The sequence below is a fragment of the Lates calcarifer genome, linkage group LG16_LG22, assembly GCF_001640805.2.
Source record: "Lates calcarifer isolate ASB-BC8 linkage group LG16_LG22, TLL_Latcal_v3, whole genome shotgun sequence".
NCBI classification, from domain to species: Eukaryota; Metazoa; Chordata; class Actinopteri; family Centropomidae; genus Lates; species Lates calcarifer.
In genome coordinates, this window is record NC_066848.1 from 460,154 (window position 1) to 473,859 (window position 13,706).

Here is a 13,706-nt window from a genome sequence, read left to right on the forward strand (position 1 = left end):
GTGTTTGAGCAGTTTATACCTACAGAGGGAGCGGGTCTCATCCACGGAGTCCACCATGTTTCTACAGTAGCCAGAACGGACAACTGAACCAAACAGAGGCTGAGTACAGGAGCCACAGCCTGTTACATGTCAGCTTTCATCTCCAGTTTTACAGATTAACAACTAAATCCAATATCTAAACATACATCGTTTCCCCGAGGGTGACTGTTAGGTGGTGGTGTGGTTGTATAATAATTAATAATAATCAGCAAACTCACAGGAAAGGACTTGGACCCCTGACAGCCACCGTAGACTCTCTTCAGTGTGAAGAGGCTCTACCACAAGGATTTTTTTAAACAGAGAAGCAGAGCCTCCAGGCTTTATGCTAAGCTAGGCTACTGCCTCTTCGTACTTGCAGCAGTGGTTTCAATCTTCTCATTTCAGCCTTATAGAGACAGCGAATAGACAAACCTCCCAAAACTATCAATTTGAGGTCACCCCCTAACCTGAAATATATACTTTATACATAATCACAATATGATTGTATAAATGATTTTTCACTTGCAGAAGGAACGTTGACTTTATGTTATACTGGGAAAAGAGACATACATTCACACACTCAAAGTTCCTTAGAAATGGTTATGCAAATGGTAGAAAAGCTTTGGCATATTTTGCCTACAAGTTGTGCCTGCACACTTGGAAAGAAGAGAAGAATGAAGCAGTGAGAAGCTTCACGCAGCTCTTCCTTTAGTTTATATGTCGAGTTCGCAGTCCCACATAAAACTGTGGTGAGTTTAATTACCTATACCGTATGCTATTTACATGGTTTTCATTTTATTAGGCCTTAGGGTTTTAAGGTGGACTTTTGCTACATGTTCCCAGGTGTTAATCCCACGCTGAGATTAATGGTGCCACCTTAAATATACCACTATCACGATGACAGCAATAGACTAACTCATCTATACAATCTGAAGTACCAACAGGGCACAGCTACACGTTTAAGTACAGCTCTGAAACAAACTACAGGGAGATGATCTTTATACTAACCAAGCACTTAAAGAGAGGATGATGTCTAGTGAAGCAAACAGAGCTTTCTAATAGATTATTAAAGGATGTGATTGTTGCTGATTGGTATTTATTCCCCAGAGCAGAGTTTCTCTCTGAATCAGACGGTGCAGGCCCATAACACTACATTTCATTCTGATTGCTGCACTGATTTCCCATAAATTACAGCATCCATCATCCTAAAAAAAGCTTGGAAAAAGACGTGTTGGCGAACGCTTAGAGAGGAAACTCAAACTACCACTCTGACCTACGATGCATCCATTAACCAATACTGATTATCATCAACAGGCACCGACTTTTAACAGGTTTACGACGTGAAACCGGCCACGAACACTAACTGGAAAAGGTGGAGATGAAAAACACTTGTTCCGATTCAGGGCACACGGTACATGAAGGAGGCTGAGGGGGAGAGTGAACTGAAGACACAGGCAACAACATAAACTAAGAGCCTGCAGGTGCTGAATAATTCAGTCGACCCATCAGATTTTGAACAGGAAGGCAGAGCGGGGAGGCGTCTCCACCAAAACCACCAACCCCACAAAAAGAACAGGAGACCACGTGGACTGCTATTGCTCGGGATGTCATCATGCTCGTGGAGCTTTCTGCTCCTGAACACCTCCTAATGAGTGATACCTTATTTGTCATGCTATACTGTAACATTGCATAGAAGTTAGAGCTTACTCTAGGTGGGACAGATACAGTAGGAGGGGACTCTCCGCTTCATTCATGCCTTACCGGAAGGATGCTACAGAAAAGAAAGATAAGGGAAATGGTGGGAGCCATTTTAGGTCCTGCTGTGCGTCAAGTGGCCCTGCTGTGCGTTTCCTCCACTCCGAGCTACGACAGAGGAGACAGAGGTGAGGACGAGCTATTGGCACAAACAGCTGCGGCGGCCGGAGAGACCAGCGACCGTCAGTGCTAGCAGCTGCCGGGGGACGAGCACACCGAGCCGCACATGCTCAGCTTGGAGGACGAAGACTCGGGCTCCGGCTCGGGACCCGGGTCCGGGTCCGGGTCGGGCGCGTCGTCGTCGGTGGCCCCCCCGGCTTCGGCCTCTCTGTCCCCGTCTCCGCTGGCGTCGTCGGCCCCGGCCTCAGACTGACCCTCCTCCTGACGCCTTTTCAACCTGGGACAGATTAAATCCAACAACATGAACACTTTCTATCCTTGTGAGGACACGGTCCTCAGAAATGTAGTGAAATCACACACACACACACAGACAGCTGTTATATAGTGCTCGTCTCTGCTCCGTATAATTCCAGATATTACAGCCTCCTCTATAAATAGAAGCAGACTGCCATTAATTAGAGCAATAGGATATAATAAGACATTTCCCACACAGAAGGATTTCAGGAGCTGGTCAATAATAAATGAGGCAATAATTTAGAGCAGCACTGAACCAATACCCTTTACATTACAGGACACATCATACTCTTTATTTGTAACGTACTGTGTGCACATTATTATATTTATCCAGGACAGGGAGGGGCGGGCTCTTTAAAGACTTTTGTCATCAATGGAAATATATGAGAACAGGAGCTTTGCTAAATCACAGGTCAGCTTATAACAGGGAACTTTAATATAGCTGATAAAAAACAAATTGAATGTAAATTCAGTTGAACTGTAGCTAGCTGCTAAATCAGGGAATCTTTATTTTATTCAACATGTAAGAACTGATTGAAGTTCTACTCACAAATAAATCACAGTCAAAAATGTGAGTTTAGATGTTTTACATCAGGTTTTATAAATTACCACAATATCCAGTTCATTCCTGTTAAATGTGTCACTCTACTCTTGGCTTCACTGAACCCACTGAGTTGAACTGAGCTCCATCACTTTGTGCTTGTTTCTTGAAAAGTTCTCTATGAATAAAAGTATTATTATCATTATTATTATTTCTGCCCTGCTGAGATCTGGGGACACGACAGAGTCTGATGGGAAGAGGAAGATGAGCTGAACCTGAGTGATGATAATATTATCACCCAGAACATCCAACAGGTTCCAACAGGAGCTGCGTTTTATTCGTAGTAAAACTGAACAAGATGTAATTACTGTGATATTTTCCCTTTAAACAGGAAACTGTCTCTCACCTCTCTCCGGTTGAAGATCATAAACTCTTGCTGCACCACTTCAAGGCACTCCTGCAGGTAGTCGTTCTCCTGTAAAACATCAACATCAGCCTCATTATCATGAAACCTGAATCAGTGGCTTTAACTGAGGTGAAAAAGTCTTTTTCCTCATCTCCGGTTTCTTTCTTCTTTTCCCCTCCGTTGCTCTTTTTAAACAAGTCATGAATTGTTTGTGAGCCCTCCTCAAATTGGATGTTTGGCCTGAGACAAAAATAGAAGCTCATATTTCCAAAAGCACTTGAGGCCATGACAACAGCAGTGAAGGCTTCATAATTTAATAATCTCGGTAATAACGCAGTATGAGCACACACACATATGTGTCACGTGCACACAGACACACATCAAGTTTCATAACCCTGCTATTGTTCGATGGTACACACTGATAACACACACACACACCACACACTGACGTTAATAACACTGATGTCATGATGACTGTCTGATGGGAACAGGCTGCTTCTCATAAATACAGAGAGGATCTCTCCTGTCTGTGGTAAATAATGTCTCAATCAAACATAACAAAGCAGAAGAGACAAACAGACTCCAGCTCTGTGTTTGCAGAATAATTCTGGTTTCAGGACACGCAGGGCGAATCAGGACAGGCCCGGCCTTTAATCATGTTCGAGATGACTTGTCTCTCATTTCACAGTTTCTTTTGTTTCAGATCTTTGATGTTACATCCTCCTGTAATACTCTGGAAACAGCATTAAAGCTAGAACTAAACAATTATTTTGTTTTTTGAATTATTTTATATTTACTGCCAGACTCCATTAACAAAAACAGGGATTTAACCAGGAGCTGCTGGAATACCACTGCCTCCATCTGTTAGTGTGTCTGTGTTACTGTGTGGTACTTTGACTTCAGTAAAGTATCTGATTACTTCTTCCACCAGCTGAAAGTCACACAGTAACACAGACACACTAACAGATGGAGGCAGTGGTATTCCAGCAGCTCCTGGTTAAATCCCTGTTTTTCTCTATGGAGTCTGGTAGTAGATATATAGAGATGTTTCTGGTTAAACTAAAAGGATCTTCCTCTTTAAGAAAAAGCTCTGTCTCTGCAGGAATCCTGTCATCATGTTGTCAGACTCTGAGAATAATAATCTGAGTCTGTCAGTGGTAAAAACAAGAACGTTAGTGGACGGACTCAGACGTGGACGGTCGTCCACTGGATTACACTGCAGCATTTACATCGATCATTTACACCCAGAGACATGAGACAATCGTTCAAAAACACAAGAGTTTTCCTTTAAAGCAGGAGTAAAATCTACAGTAGAGCAGAGGTTATTGTCTGCAGCTCACATGCTCGTACAGTAAATCTCTCTTTATTCTCAGCAGCAGAGTATTATTCAGGTTTCATCTGAGAATGCAGATAATTCACTGTCGCTGAGGAAAAGAAGATGCTGGGATTTGGCTCACCACCAATCTAAAAATATGCAGTTTTGACAGGAACTGACAGAGCGGAGACCGAGGTAAACCTGAGCTGCATTGTTATCCCAGACCGGCCCTGCGTCTGCATGTGAGCCGGAGCTCTCACACTCCTACAGCAGGTAATCATCTGCTCAGACACATGTGAGTGTGTTTGCTGGTGTCCTTTCATAATCACTTGCTTTTAGCACCTACACTCTGAGAATAATCTGATGTGCACGAGGACACAAACATCAAATTAACATGGAAACAGTAAATCACAGTGTGGTACAAAGGCAAATAACCCTTTTAAATGTGAGCAAGGCTAAAAATAGGCCTCTCTATCATCAGAGGGAATAAAGGCCTTTTAGCAGATGCAGTGACATCTTGAATCCCACCTTCATCCTCACAGCTCCTCCTCAACACAACATAATGCTTTTAATGCTGAGCTTCTGACGCAGTTCAGTGTTTTATCTCCTGTATCTGAAGCTGAAATATGAAAGATGGAGCAGATTAGTGTCTAATCTGAGAAACGTGAGTCTGAAATAATCCACAAACACACATGTAAACTCTTTCCTTGTTAAATAACCAACTATAAGAAGATTAACTCAAGATTCTCAGATGTGAGGATGTGCAACTACATTACCTTAAACTAACAGAAACATTGGTTCACTAACTTGTAATCTGCTTGTTCAGTCTGACGTCATGACCGACGTAAATACTGAGTCTCTCCTGTTCTTAAGATGCTGCAGCGTGAGTCCAAAAAACTATTCAGTTTTCCTGCCAATCTTCTGTTCCACACTCCAGTCCAGTAGGTGGCAGTAGTGCACTTGTACGATGGTTTGCCAACCGCCAATAAAAACCCAAAGAAGAAGAACTATTAAGTGTCAAAAAAAACTTTTGATGCCAGTGGGTGTTAAGGTTAGCTAGCAAACTTTAACACTGGTGAGTCCCTCTGATAGAGCTGGGTACAGGTTTCTTGTTATGAGCCACATCTTCATGTTTCAGTTGTCCGTTTTCAATAAAGCTGGTGTTAGCTAGCTATCTCCACACGGCTAAGGTGAAAATAGATATCTAGCTATTTTCATTATTTTTGGGCAGCACAGAGAAGGACAGACATCGAATCACAAAGATGTTTGCTCATAGCAAGATTATACCAGGGGAACCCACTTTTACAAAAGTCTGCTAACCAGTGCTAATGTTAGCTAGGTTAGCTGGCTAACGTTAACACCAGCTGGTGTCAAACTATTTATCAGCTGCAGCTTCCTCTTCTCTCTCTCAAAATGACTCTGAATAGTTTCTGGACTCAGATCTGTTCAGACAGGTGAGAGGAAGCAGGATTTTCATCGGTTGTGACGTCAGATTTAAGCCGACAGGGAGAACGGAGCCTCCCTGAAAGTCTGTTGTTGCTCTGTGTAACTTTGATAAAAATCACTGTGTAAAACCCTGACAGGATGGACAGTGCAGCTCTCTGGGTGATTTATTCGACCATGCCGAGGGCGACGTCACTCACAGACTGCGAATCCTTGCTGTTGTCTCGAGACCGGTTCTTGGCGAGTCTCTTCTTCTTCTTGTGGAGGGGACGTGACTCCAGGATCATCTCCTCCAGCTCGAAGGTGGGGTCGCAGTGGAGCCGACCTTTCTGTGGGAGAAACACAAACACACACATCCAGGCAGGATCATAAATCAGCTGCTGTACACACAGAGCCACAGAGTGCACACTGAACTCATGTAATGGATAACACACATGAATACACTCGCATGCACACAAATGTACAGGAAGTGCATGTACACACCGGCTGAATTCAATTTCCTTTGCATTATTTAGTTGCTACACATGCTCATTACAATCAGCAAACACCACGGAGTGCCTGTGTGTGTCTTTAAGTGTGTTTGTTGACATCTGATCTGTTCACACTGACATTAGGGACGAATCCAGCCTCCATTTTCTTCTCGTATACGGCGTCCCAGTTGACGTCAGCGAGGTAGGGAGATGTCTGCATGTCGGACACGCTGGAGAAACGATGCTCTGGGTTCACCGTCAGTAGCTGGAGGGAAGCGACACACACACACACACACACACACACACACACACACACACACACACAGCAATGTCACCTTCCGAGCAGGAATATCACCTTCACAACTTCGCTCCTCGCTCACAGCCAGGCTCTTTTCTCTGGGAGCTGAAATAAACTCGACAAAATTGCGGGTGTGAAATAAAAATCAATTTGATGGTTTCTTTCCGTTTGATTGTGCAGTTTCAAATAGTGTTTGGCTGGGCGAGTTGAAGTCAGCAGAAGAAGGAGCCAGAAATATTCTGTTAAATTTCTGCTCCTTCCCTGAAACTATCTTGCAATGAAAATATCAGTGTCTGATATTTAATATTTTCTGCTATGAATACTTTATGAATTCAAACGTGTTGATAAAAACACTGACGTATTGTTTGTTTTCATGGAGAATGGAGATTTTGTTATATTTTATTTTATACGTTTATATTGTTCCTAAACAAAGAAAATGGACCCTTAAAGTCTTCAATGTTAAATCAATAACAAAGTTAATAAAGTGTGTAAAATACACATGAACCAAATAAAATGTGAAATTATTAAAACTCTGACTTCATTATGTTATTTCATTACTGTGGTGCTGGAGGTAAACCAGCGACAACCAAATTTAGCCAGTTAGCTCCTGTTAGCTAGAGCACTAACAAACCAGAAACATCACTATATTATCATCACCAGACTCCACTGACAAAAGAGTTTGTGCAGATATTTTTAATAACAGTATTCACAATTTGCTTTAAAAAAAAAAAAAACTAGCTAGCCAGGCTAAATAAATAGCCTAGCTAATTACTTGAAAAGACAGTAGTGTTAGCCGTGTTAGCTAGCTCCTGTTGGCTCCAACAACCACTAGAAAGACTGTCTGTGTTTTTACTCTTCACAGGGTTGTGTGTTTTCCTGAGAAACATAAATTAGCTAGCTACTGTTGTTAACCCTGTACCTTTACAATTCAAGCTCACAAACTTGCTGTGCTAGTTAGCCTGTTAGCAAGTGAGCATTTGCTACCTTGTTAAGCTAGGCTACATAAGTAGCCTAGCTAGTTGCCTAGTATTAAATTGAAAAGACAGTAGTGTTAGCCGTGTTAGCTAGCTCCTGTTGGCTCAAACAACCACTGTCTGTTTTTACTCTTCACAGAGTTTTGTGTTTCTCTGAGGAACATCAGTTTATAGCTAATGTCATCATGCTCTGTCTTCACAGTTCAAGCTCACAACCTAGCTGTGCTAGCCTGTGTTTACTTACAGCAGAAGCCTTTAGTCGATTGATTCAGGAAACAAATAGTTAATGTTGGCTCAGTTCCATTAAGTGTCCCTGTAAGTCATGTCAGCGAGTCTGCATGCACATTACCAGGACCCTGGAACCAGCTCACCTAAATGCAGTGCAGTCATTTTTAATCTGATCAGTTCCACTTGTGCTTTTCCTGCCGTGTCAAGATACACTGCCTGCTGTGAAAAACGCCATTACTGTGACACTGCTGTTAACTGTGTAAATGTAGCAGCAGGTGCTGAGAGTACGTCTATGTAGAAATACAATGACACATTAAATACAAGTGAGAAAATGGCTATGTAATGAAATAAAAACTCTAATTAAAAATGAGCTTATGCATGAATCATTAATTAATTTCAGTTATTTATTTAAAGACTTCAACAGGAGGAAAACTAGAGATATTAAAGATAAAGATATTAAAGTAGCCAACAGGGGGCAGTGTTAATCAAATCAGCCACTCATCAGGACTGAATCAAAATAGTCGCACTGATCAGGACCAAGACAGATGAACGCCACACATGAGTGGAGTCACTTATTCCATCGAGGAAACACAAACTGGTGCTGATACAGTTGTGTTTTTAATGGAATACCATCTGTTTCAATTTTCACCTCAGGGTAAACACTGGGAAACGATAATGGGATGTGGCTTTTGTTGTCATGTTAACTTTCCTCCTGTGCTTTATTTCCAGCCTTTGGTCGCAGGCTGATTCAGTTTCCTCCTGCAGGGCCCGGGTTAGGTCCGTCTCGCTGGAGTCCAGACGCGGTAATCGATCAGCAGCCGAGCGGAAGAGACCAACGCTCGGTCCAGGACGCTCAGTCACTCAGACACCGAGCACATGCACGCACTCATGCTCACACTTTACACCCTGCCACCAAAATAAAACCTCCCTTTTAACAAGCAACGAGTCAGGAATCTTAAAATGACTGAAGAAATGCTGCCACGGGGGATGAGATAATTTGTCTGCACCACAGTTTCACTTGTTCAGACGACAACATGTTGACAGAAAGCAGAGTAAGGTGGGCTATTATCACAGAGGAAATGAGTCTGTTTCAGTCAGTGTGGAGCAGATTTATTTCCATTTGACAAAGAGAATTATCTCATCTCACGAGTTTGATTCATTTTGAGCCTCAATGTGAAGTTAAATTACTTATATACGACAAAATACAGGCTGACACACACACTCTGTCTCTGCTTCTGTGCTTCCATCTCTCAGTTTCCCATCTGTCGTTTTTCTTCTTCTCTGCCCTGAGGGTCTCGGCTCATCCTCCCTCCCTCCAGCTCCAGTCCCCCTGCAGTACCTGCATCCTCTGCTCCTGTGGCGTCTTGTTACCTCAGTGTGTGCCCTGATATCACCTCCACCCCCCACTTCTCTTTTTTAAGGGGGAAACCATCTGTGTCCAAGCGGTGGGGTCAGGTTCACTTTACTTTGATTTCACTTTATCAAAGATGTAGCTGGAAAATCGTTAAATTTTAAGGATACGCTGTAGTTTGAATCTCCACAGCTTCGTTCATTTATTTATGTTGAGGATTAAATGAGCCTCTTTAATGACTTTGTAAAAGATCAGGACAATAACTAAACATTATTTTCTACTATCCATTAATCTGCAATTAATCACTAGGAAAGTAAACTATACGACTGTCACGTCCTTCCATGTTTTATCCAGGAGTAAAGTCTACTGTGATACACAGGTAAACACTGTATAACCTCAGTGTTGTCTCAAAGCCTTTTGTGAAACCTGTATAGATTTAACTGTAACTGTGCTTAATGTTTGTAAATGACGTCCCACTGAGTCCGGCTCACCTTCCTCAGGAGGGAAACCAGGTCCTTGGGCCAGGCCGGGCTGTACTGCACACTGACTGTACTGAAGAGCTGAATCAGGGACTCCACTGAGTTGCTGGCGTGGATATCATAGGGCCTCTGGACGGGAAACACAGAACAGACAGATGAAGAGAAGGAGAGGTGGATGAACAGAGGCAGAGTCAGTTTTATCACCGATGTCTTACCCATCCACGCAGCACTTCGAAGATCGTCACCCCCAGTGACCACCAGTCCACTTCGAAGGCGTAACCCGTCCCTCCACTTACAAACGACTGGAAGATCTCTGGGGCTGAAAGCACAAAAAGCTTTTTAAACCACTGCCTGCACACGTGGAAAAACAAAGAAAAACCACATGTTCCTTTGTGAAATGTCACCAGAAAATCCTTCATTTTCTCCTCAGGAATCACTCGACAAGACGTGACATTTTTTAGCATATTTTCCTCGGCTCCTCACGAACAAACACCAGGCCTGTAATTTCTATCATTTAATTCACACAAGTGACTCTTCAGTGATGATGAGTGGGTAAAAAAATCAGCAGAAATCTGAGTCTAGCAGCTTCCCAGCGCCAGAATCTCATCAGTGTATTTACTGTAAGGTCGTCACACGGCTGCAGTTAATTCTTAATTACACGACAGTTTGCTCAAACCAGACGAACTGTGACCAAATTAAAGACAATCCTTTCTCTTCAGACTATCAGACAGAACTTACACTGGGCTTCAAATCCCATTTCATTTTCATTTCATTTTTATAAGACAAACAAATCAGAGTTACCCATGTAGGGCTTGGTTCCAGCTAAGGCCGTGGCTCTCTCTCCATCCTTTATGATTGTTGCGATGTTGAAGTCCGTCAGGTGAGCGTGACCTGAGAGGAAAACAAAACAATAAAAATCCATCAAAACAAACAAACAAACAAAAATCCATCTGAGCACAGAGCTGACAGTTCACATCCTCACCCTGCTCGTCCAACAGGATGTTGTCCGGTTTGACGTCTCTGTAGAAACACAGACACAGACATGAACAATCACCAGAGAAATTTCACCAAATATTGAATGAAATATTGGAATTTAACAAGAAATATTTAAGTTTAACTCAATGTAAAATAATGTGCAACATCTCCTGGACAAGAGATAAAACTAAAATGATGAGAATATATCAGGGAATTTATCAGTTTGAGATTTGTTTGGTTATCAGATGAAATTCAAACTTTAATCAATCACCTGAAACAGGAAAACCACAAACTCTCTGCATGAGTTGAACTGTTGAACCAGAGCCGTTTAATTCATCTCCTTCTTCTTCAGGACACTTATCAAACTTATTGATCACCTCTCGTATGTAAACACCAGTGGAATGAAAACACAGAGCCTCAGAGTTTGTGTTCAGGTCTGTAGGAGGTGTTTGTAATTCAGGGATCCTTTTAGTTTAACCAGAAACATCTCTGTATATCTCTACCAGACTCCATAGAGAAAAACAGGGATTTAACCAGGAGCTGCTGGAATACCACTGCCTCCATCTGTTAGTGTGTCTGTGTTACTGTGTGGTACTTTTACTGCAGTAAAGTATCTGATTACTTCTTCCACCACTGAAAGTCACACAGTAACACAGACACACTAACAGATGGAGGCAGTGGTATTCCAGCAGCTCCTGGTTAAATCCCTGTTTTTCTCTATGGAGTCTGGTTGAGATATACAGAGATGTTTCTGGTTAAACTAAAAGGATCCCTGAGTTTTGAGACTCTCTTTCTACATTTTGTTGCATGAGAACACAACCATCACCGTCCTCCCTGGAGCCTCTCATAGGTTTGTCTGCACACGCTTTGTACAACAACACACACACACACACACATACACACACACCTCGACACACTCCCAGCCCCTCCACGCCTTCCACAGGCAATTAACAGAGTGCACACGGCTTATTTAATTACGCTTCACGTCATGCTGGCGTGGAGAATACACGCTGTCCGCAGAGAGCATCGACACGCCCCACAGGACGCTGCAACGCTGAGCTGAGGCTCATATCATCTGCCAAAACTCCTGAAGGAGGAGGAGGAGGAGGAGCAGGAGGAGGAGGAGGAGCAGGAGGAGGAGGAGGAGGTGATGGGGGTTTAATTCATTCTGCAGCGAGCACAGAAACACGAACACTGATCTGACAAGTCGAGCTTTAACGTGATGAAGAAAAGACTCCACTTCCTCTTCCCTTCTTCTCCTCATAGGACTAATTTTACCTCCTCGGGCATGGTGGCAGCTGACTGTTGCTAGGAGACCGGAGACCCATCTTCCCTTTAGTTGGTGCAACAAAATAATTGTATAGTATTCTCCTGCCAAAAAACTTACAGGGTGGAACCAAACTGTGGAGCCGGGGGACGACGTGGAGGCCCAGGGACTGGATCAGGGCTCAGAGTGCAGACGCAGCTGATGTTTCTAACATGTTCACAGACTGTGCTGTAGTAAAACGTGGGAGAGGAGCTGACGCGTTAAACAAAGCTAGACTCCTGTGATGTTATATAATATATATGAAACACATGAGAATTACTGTGTGAATCTGTAGTAACAGTTCACCTGTGTGACGACAGGCTTTAATTAAAGGAGCTGTTTCATGCTGCGTCTCAGTTAGAGCTGCATGAATCTGGATTTAATAAGAATCACGGGTTTCTGCTTAGAATTAAGATCGCTATTCACTCATGATTTTTTTTTGCACTTATCTACCTGAGGAAACAGAACAGGTGAGTTCTACCTGCTGAGAGCTGCACGCTAGGAGAACAGACACAGCTAAAACTACCGGAGTTAAAACCGACTGACAGTGTCAGCAGCCCGGCAGGAGAGATAACTGAGCTGTGACCAAGACGCCAACTTTATGTCTGCACTGTCTCTGCTGTATATATTCTGTTGTGGCGGCTCACTGCGGGAGAGTCACTGCCGTAGCTGCAGTGTTAGAAAGCTGCAAAACACCTGGTCGAGCCGAGAGGGAAAAGAGAAAATGGTCGAATGAAGTAGCTTTTTTCTGCATTAGCACAGTACACCTGAACACACCTGAACACCAGAGTGTTTCACTGTGTAAAAACTTTCTGAATTGGAAATCCGACCTCCGGGGCGTTCAGGTTCAAACTTCTGACTAGGAATTCGGAAATTCCGACTTCTGAGTGCAACTGGAACGCACCATTAGTCTTTATGGAGTCTCATCATCACTGAGGAAACCAGGTGCATTTTTTCCAGCTTTATTTTGGGCCAGGCTAAGCTAAGCTAAGCTAAGCTAAGCTAAGCTAAGCTAAGCTAACCAGGACCAAGCTTTATACTGCAAACACGTCAAACTATTCCTTTAACACTCACCCTTTGATTCTTTCTGCGATTGTTTGGTAAATCTGTTGGTAAATCAGAGAACACAGGTACGCTTCACTACAAACACACACACACACACACACACACACACACACACAGACAGTACACTGTTGTTTGAAGGAAGAACTGAAGCCCAAATGAGGTTTTGAACAAGGTTCAAACAGTTTTCCAGCCATCTGTGGCAGTAAATCTGCAGTCTGCAGGGATCCAGCTCTCTCTCTTTACTGGACTGCACAGACTCTTCCTGCTGCGCTCAGCGGATTTGGACAAAAAGCTGCGGACAGCGAGTCCAACCCTGGTTGAAGATGATGGATGGTAACAATTATGGGAACACACATGAGAGCTATCTTTAGATATGTAAAGTAATGTAAATAAAAACAGGGATGCCTGGAGAGGGAGTCCTGTCAGCCCACAGAGACTGACTGAGGTTTGTTTTTGGATCTAATACCTTTATATTAGATTTTAACTGCTCTTTAAACAGATTTACCACAGTTAAATGGACTTTAGTTTATAGATACAGCTGCAGTAAAATCGTCACTGTTGCTGCAGAGTCGATGAACAAAACCTTGAGCTGATGTTCAGAGTCAGTGCAGGAGAAATTCTGCAGTTTGAACTGAAACTGATGAAACTATACTGATTATATATACTGA

General features: G+C 42.9%; 1 protein-coding gene across 2 annotated transcripts in view; it reads right to left on the minus strand.

Moving 5' to 3' along the window:
- Positions 1 to 370: 370 nt before the first annotated feature.
- The window catches only part of LOC108885141 (serine/threonine-protein kinase 32C), a 64,848-nt gene continuing 51,512 nt past the window's right edge, over positions 371 to 13,706 (minus strand). Inside the window, exons 5-12 of one of the 2 annotated variants that reach the window (XM_018679339.2) lie at positions 10,675 to 10,712; positions 10,494 to 10,583; positions 9,908 to 10,011; positions 9,705 to 9,821; positions 6,502 to 6,627; positions 6,093 to 6,221; positions 3,139 to 3,203; positions 371 to 2,173 (exon numbers count right to left, since the gene is read on the minus strand). In XM_018679339.2, coding sequence (XP_018534855.1) covers positions 1,963 to 2,173; positions 3,139 to 3,203; positions 6,093 to 6,221; positions 6,502 to 6,627; positions 9,705 to 9,821; positions 9,908 to 10,011; positions 10,494 to 10,583; positions 10,675 to 10,712 — 880 coding nt within the window. In that variant the 3' untranslated portion in view covers positions 371 to 1,962. Of the gene's footprint in view, positions 2,174 to 3,138; positions 3,204 to 6,092; positions 6,222 to 6,501; positions 6,628 to 8,252; positions 9,356 to 9,704; positions 9,822 to 9,907; positions 10,012 to 10,493; positions 10,584 to 10,674; positions 10,713 to 13,706 lie in introns of those variants that run through there. The other variant, XM_018679337.2, reaches the window with a different exon arrangement.